This window comes from Egretta garzetta, unplaced genomic scaffold, assembly GCF_000687185.1.
Source record: "Egretta garzetta isolate BGI_Z169 unplaced genomic scaffold, ASM68718v1 scaffold511, whole genome shotgun sequence".
NCBI lineage: Eukaryota > Metazoa > Chordata > Aves > Pelecaniformes > Ardeidae > Egretta > Egretta garzetta.
This window is the reverse complement of record NW_009258554.1, coordinates 866,963-874,009: the sequence shown is the minus strand read 5'-3', so window position 1 is coordinate 874,009 and position 7,047 is coordinate 866,963. Positions and strand designations below refer to the sequence as shown.

Below are 7,047 nucleotides of genomic sequence, written 5' to 3'. Positions count from 1 at the left end.
TGACTGAAGTTCATCCTATGTGTTTTTAACACTCCCAGAGCACTGTTTCAACACCACTAACATGGTAAAAAAAAATCTGGACCTAAAAGCAGACTTGGAATCTGAAGCAGATTCACATCAGTCAGCTCACCTCCACTGCTATTCCAAAGATGGAGATGCCTGGCTCACTCTCTGTGCAAATACAAACCTCTTCCTTTCTTGAAGGAGGTGCTACCTCCTTCCTCTTGCTACCTACCTCACTTCTGGCTGAACTGTGTCTCGCACACTGATAGGAAACTACAAACCGCCTGTGATATCTCAAAATTCTTCTGTACATTCCTTCCACAAAGCTACTGCCATCGTCAGAGCACCAAATGGACCTGGCTCCATTTGGGATAGCTGATTCAGCAGTGCTACACTCCTCAGGGAACACATGCTCAGCAGCACCTTGTCTTTGAGTAACTGGCACCACAATCTTAACAAGTAACAAGAAGGAGCCCTGCCAAAGGTTACTGCACACAGATGGACAGACCTTAGTATTTCTGCAGATAAGTACCTACCAAATGGAAGGCGTTATTGCCAGCAACCAGCTCTCCAAGGTCTATGTAATCATGGACTAGGAGACAGTTCCCAGTTAATCCTATGAAAGCTATCACCCAAGCCACCAAATATTGCAAGGAAAGGGAGGATTCCTCTTTCTGCACTGGATGTCACCTCTAAAAAGTGAGGCTGAGGGACGATGGAGCTAGTTTATGAATAAAGGGGTTTTGACCCTCCAGTTTCAGCCCTTGCACGCTGGGTCCACAGCACAATTGTGACTGTGGAGATGCTCTGAAAGCTAACAGACCTTCCCTATGTTTCATGCAAAGTCCTTCCCTGTACTTATGCTTCTGGGAACTGGAGACAAGAGGCTGTCTTGCGTAGGTAGATGAAATGGTAATTTCTTTTTCTTTCCAGCAAAAGGCAAAGGATTCAAATCTAAGATTGTGTTCCTCGCATTACAGCTGCTTTTAGAAGCAGCTAAGTGATGAGTGTCCTGATAAGATAAAGGAGAACACCACCAGCTAGGGCTAAGAGAGGAAGAGGCTGCTTCCCACTATGGATTTCACAGCAGGGAAATTCACCCAAAGAAGTATTTTTCTGCTCTTAGAAAATAAGGTATAGAGAAAGAAGCCACAGAGAAGGACCTCTTTGCCTGGGTCACTGGCAGAGCACCCAGTCCCCCTCAGACACAGAGCCTACCCTAATATAAGAGAAGAGCCTGCCCTGCGGTGTGACCTTTCCAGGAAGATACATCAGTGTCGAGAGGATGGCGAGCTGCTGAAGCAAATGTCAGTGCACATGGATGCTGCGATTTTAATTAAGAACAACCCAAACTTTTGCACAAAACATCTTGTTTGTGCCCTGTGTATGGAGCTGCCTGGTAAAGCAGGAAGGAAGAAAGAGAAGGCAGAGCAGGTCTATTTCTGATCTCTCCATGTGGCATGAGCGGAGCATAACTAGGAACACTAACTCGGTTGTGCTGGATCCAAGGGTTTTCCATCCCATACGCAGGCTGATTTACACTTCTATAAATCACAGTGCTCCTCTGGAATTAAGACACTCCTTGCTGAGCCAATCTGTCACATGGAGTTTCTCGAGCAATGCTTGCTTAACTTCTTTGGACTGTCTAAGGAGACACGGGGCTTGGTCTTTCTCTGGATAGCCCAAGCTAGGAAATCGGAGGCAATGGAAGGTGCATGTCGTTAAGGATATGGAAATGTTCCTGGGCAGGTGAGTCCCTGCTGCTAATTCATGTTAGGGGGACTCCTACCTGCATGCTAAAGGAAGAGGAAGGAACAGGGATCAGACTGTATGAGGTACCCCCAAGTTGTAAACCACACGAGGGAAGGGAGGAAAAAAGGAAGTGAAGGACAGACACATTTGTACTCTTAATCATGAGGACTGGGGATTTGGGGCTTGGGTACCATCCTGGCTTGATGATCTCCTCTTTCAATCCTTGCAGGCAAGGAAGAAGCAAAGGTGGGCTGTGATTCTTTCTGGCTGGCCCTTGTTCCAAAGAGGGGCCCCTCTTTGGAAGCTGTGCCAACTGGAGCAGGGTGGATGTCCCTTGCACCATTTGGGGTCAGGGTGCGTGCCAAAACAGCCTCTTGCTGCAACACCGAGTTCTGGGCAAAGACACCTCTGGAAATTCAGACACTGTGGTGGTTTCCTCTGCTATTGAGAGCAGGCTGCTGGCTCCCTAGTGGGATGTGAAAAGGCAGAAGTGTTCACAGAATGCTAAATAGCAGGGGGGAGGGAATAATATAACTTTCCTCTCAGCCCTGCAGCAAGTTGCTCTGGCTACTGCAGCTTCCTTTGAGGGGCCCTGCCTCTCCATAGCTGCCAGCGGGCTGCAAAATGGGGGACTTTGTTTCAGACTGACAGTGATGCAGTGGCAAATCCCCAAACAAACAGAATTCGTTGAAGTCCATAGGCACTTATTCTTCAGAAGGAGAATGTTAAGACTTAAAGCCTTCCCTTGGCAGAGTGTCACCACAAGGCAGATTCTGGTGTGCTCACATCGCAGGCGGACGAATTGTACAAATGGTACGTTGGCTGGTGGTGGCTCCTTGCACAGGGAAGAGCTTCATCCTCGAAACACGTTGTGAGAAGAAGGGCAGGCTTGCCTGATCCTCACGCACAAAGGGTGGAAAAGAAAGAATGCTGATGACTGAACAAAACTGGGATTGCTGGGACAAACCTTCTCCTTATACCCTGTTTCCGTTCTGACTCAATTATTGATGGCAGCAATGTACGTTCACAGTAGAAAGCCTGCTGGCAGCTGTCAGGATTGCAGATGAGTATCAACAAAAGCAAGGGGGTTTTAGTGCTGAGAGAGGGAGTTTTCTTTCATGTTGGCTAGATTAGAAAATCACCCCAGGTCTCTCCCTGTTCTTCCCCTCTTCCCTTTCCAGTACATAAAATCCCTGACGGTAGATCTTTAGGCACACCCGTCTTAACCCTAGCTCCAGTTCTCCTTCTTGAAAGCGAGTTGCACAGCATCATTCACATCCTGCACTATGTAAGAGGCTTCCACCAGAGTGGGGTCAAAGCAGAAGTCCCGATGGCCATGGAAGACCGTCTCTGTTGTGCATTCCTCTGTGTTACTGGGAACATCTCCATTGTGGCGGTAGACCCCAGTGCAGACCAGAATCGACTTGCAACTCTCCACTGAATTGTTGCAGTCCTTCCTCAGCTCAAGGTGATCCTCAGTTTGGGGACTGGCTGCATGCAGGTTCCTCTTCACCCCAGCCTGGACCTGGTTCTGTTGAGCTGACTTGAGGTAGTTGTTGTAGAGGTTTGCCCCATAGATATCGGACATAGGGTTATCCCTGGATAAGGTCACAGTGTGAAACAGAAATGAGAAACTAGCCCATGCATCGATTTCTGGCTCTGGCAGACTGGGATTAAGGCGGCAGGAGGGAGGAAGGGGCAGAGGGTATCCGTAACATCAAGAGAACCACCCAGACTGGACTAGTGAGTCCGCCTACTGGTGTGTCCTGTTCACCTGTGGTGAAGGCCACATGCTTCACAAACATCTTTCAAAGGGGAAAAGACCCATCCAAAGCACCCATAGCAGTTTCAGCCATTACTGTAACATGTACCCTACGATCCCAAAGTGTTTGGCCTAACCAGGCTAATGGTACTACATCTGGGTCTCTTAACTTTCTCTTTAGTCCAGTCATGCTACACGTACCCTGCATCCCACAGTAACAGCTCTGCTAGGCTGACGGTGCCCTTCAAATTATTAAAAGCATAGGGTGCAAAAAGCTAGCAAGCCTCTGTTCTAGGATGTGAGGCTCCAGAGACACCATGGGGATTTTGGTATTCATTTTAGAAATCTCCATTGAAAAAAACCAAAACACTTAAGAGAAGTCAGTATGCAACTTTCTAAGGAAACCAGCAGGAAAAACAGTCTCTTACCCAACTGCATAGAGGCGTCGGATGGGAGACTTCCAGCCCTGCTTCTCTGCCTGCTCTTTTATCAAGTATTCAGCATAGCGGTAGGTGACTGTGCTGGGTTTGCCAATCAAGGCCTCGTACTTCAGCTCCCGGCCTGTCACCTTCTTGTAGATGTTCTCCAAGCAGAGGAGGAAAGTGCCATGGCCAAACCTGCTCCAGAAAGGAGGTCATCAGTGTCTCCAGTCACACCACTTAAGTAGCAAATACTCCTCAGTGAGGAGGACCATCTGCTGTAGCCAGGGTACTGCCTAGTTTGGACACGGTATCTACCCACACACGCCTCCACAGGCAGTGGTCTGGCTTTTGCTTCTTGAAAGTTTTAGTCTTTGTTTCTCATGCAGTTTTCATGTCTCTGCTGCTAATTAAGCCATACAGGCAGAGTCTAATGCTAAAAAATGCAGTATGTAAGAAAAGATCATCTGCAGGAGAGCTGTATGATATAGGCTAAAACAAATACCACACATGCTTTTCACCTGGGCATCTTGGCTTCGGCCATCCACAGGAGATCCATGTTGCAGGCGAGGACAGGCAGATGGGGGTATGGTATATCTTGCAGCTCTGCCCCCGGGTTCCCGTTGCTCAAGAGTACGTCAATAATAAGTTGCAGGCTTGTCTCCCACCTCACTGGCTCACCAAACAGAATCACCCCTGGAAGATTTCAAGAGATGCCTGGAAACTCACAGCTTCCAAGTACAGGACCCACTAGCAAAAGCCACCCACTGCTGGGATGCCATGTCCGAACACAGCTTGCGCCAGGGCTCCAGTCTGCATATTGTGGTACCATGTGCACCACTGCTTCCAGATGTTGGAGCATGGCACAGAGAAAAGTCAGCTTTGCTCTTAGCGACTTGTGCTTCATGATGCACGAGGGCAGCGAGGCTGCCTCCTGACTGTATCCTCTGAATAAGCTGCCTGTGAATACCGATGAGCCGACAGCACATCATTAGCTCCCGTCCCAGCTGGCTTGCCTGACTGTTATTTCTGCATGCTGTTCATATGTAAACAAAGGCTCTTGCTTACCTTCTATAGTGGGGAAGCCAGTGGTTGGAGGAGGCTGCCAGAAAAAAAAAAAAAATGAAGGGTGGGTTAGTAATGTAAAACCTAATGCCATTTCCAAACTGAAACTGTTTCCTTTGAACCTGCCAAGGCAGTCCCATAAAGAGGCAGGACAAGGCCACCTGGAATCCTGAAGAAAGATTTCCCCCACCCCACCCCCATCCCAGATTGGATTTCACAGATCTTGCATTCCTGTCTCAGAGCTAGAGATGCCAACCAAACCATCTTACCACTTGCTGCAAGGAATAGCAACGGAAGACAGGCATGGCATGAGAAAAGAGAGGGCAAAGTCACTGCCCTTCCAGCAGGAGCCAACTCTGGGAAGAGCAGAGATGCTTGGATGCTCAGTACCAGTCCCAGGCTCTCGCTAAAGAAAGTCACTAGCAGCCAGCTGCTCTGTGCCTCTGCAGCTTCTCCACCCCACGCTATACACTGTAAGCACCACCACACCAGACCACCCGTTCTACTGATGCATCGGGAAATTACCAGCTCCTTTGGCCTCCGGCTCTGATCCACCATGTCTAACAGGGGATACGCCTTCCTCAGTGCCTCGATGGTGACCACATGCTTGAACCCCAGGCTATTTCAGACCATCAAGGAAAGTTGTGGAGACTGTTTTTTTTTAAGTGACTGGGTTTTTAAGTTACTTGCAAAAGCATCTACAGCATTAAGGAATACAAGTCCTAGTAGCAGAGCAGTTATTTAACCTGGTCATGCCTCAAGGCTTTCAGTCCAACTGCATGCTGCGCTTCAACCTCAAGGTGGCCCTTGAAGGTTACAAAAAAACCCCAAAAACCAGACCGGGGTGATTTAGTTTGTGATCAGCAATCCCTGGAATTAGGCAAAGAGCAGAGGTTGCTCCAAGACAACCTTGTGCTTCGGGAGACCTTTAACACCAGGGTTCTCATATTGGTGCAGCGCAGGGGGCTGGTCAGAATTCTTGGCTGGAAGCAGAATCAGTGAAGCTCCGGTCAGCTTAGCTAGAGAAAAGAAAATGGTCTGTGCTCATAATGCAAGTGATGGATGAGTTGCGTTTGCTTTCAGAACACCTTGCCCTTAGCTCACCCTACTGGCCTTGGGGAAAGAGAGACAGGACAAGGTTTTGTACCCAATGAAGTCAAATGTTAAGCACAAGGCGTGACCTGTCTGTGTGTACAGGCTGAGATGTCACAAACCCTGCAGGCAGTTCTTACCTCCTTGCAGACACAGGGTATGTCAGACCTGCTGTGCCCTCACCTCAGCCAGGCAATATACATGTGGGATTGCCATTTAGACCATGTCCCTGTACTGGGACGCTCTGGTTCTAATGATATTTGAGTTCCTTCAATTGCTGTCAGTTCCCTGGGGAAAACCTTAGCTGTGGGAGAGTTGGGAGCGGTCTCCAATGCACTTTACATTAGAAAGAATAGGAAAGAGCATAATTTTATCTCTAAAGTAAGAGAGGCCCAAAGCTGATGGAGTCCTCATGGTAACATCCAACCAGTAGGAACAGCAATGCAGCTCTCAGGAGAGGTAATCAGCGTGAGAAGCCAAACACAGACCATGGACGGCCAGGAGGGTGACCAAGACGGAGATCAACAGCAAGTGCCTGCATTTGAGCCTCTCCATGAGGAAGCCTCCCCATGGGATGAAACCAACGGCCTTTTTCTCTTTCCTTGCACTTCTGCAAGCTGACCGGGCAAGCGCCAGGGTAGGGGCAGGGCAGGAGCAGCAGCATTTAGCTGGGAAGCAGTTGCGGGACGCGCAGAGCACCAGGAGGCACGCGCAGCAAAGGATACTTCTGGGCGTTCTCCTCCACGGGCCCCTGCCCGGCCACCAGCATGCACTTCTGGTGGAACTGGCTGAAGAGGCGCAGGGGGCTGTGGGACAGGATCACCTGCTCCGGAGACACCTGCGGGAGGGAGGAGAAGCTGCCGGGGAGGGTGGGATCCGCGGGGAAGATTTCCCCCCTTCTCCCTGCGTTCTGGTGGCACCACCTGCCTCCCTCCATCCCCTCAGGCCGAGGCA

At 49.5% G+C, this 7,047-nt stretch overlaps 1 protein-coding gene across 1 annotated transcript; it reads right to left on the bottom strand.

The window, feature by feature from the left end:
• Positions 1-2,486: 2,486 nt before the first annotated feature.
• On the bottom strand, positions 2,487-7,030 carry HDHD5 (haloacid dehalogenase like hydrolase domain containing 5). Its single transcript, XM_035903371.1, has 6 exons — positions 6,819-7,030; positions 5,527-5,620; positions 5,005-5,038; positions 4,458-4,632; positions 3,946-4,134; positions 2,487-3,353 (listed from the first exon to the last, which is right to left on the bottom strand). Exons 1-6 carry the CDS (start codon positions 7,028-7,030, stop codon positions 2,984-2,986), a joined length of 1,074 nt encoding a protein of 357 aa, XP_035759264.1. The 3' UTR covers positions 2,487-2,983.
• Positions 7,031-7,047: the final 17 nt, after the last annotated feature.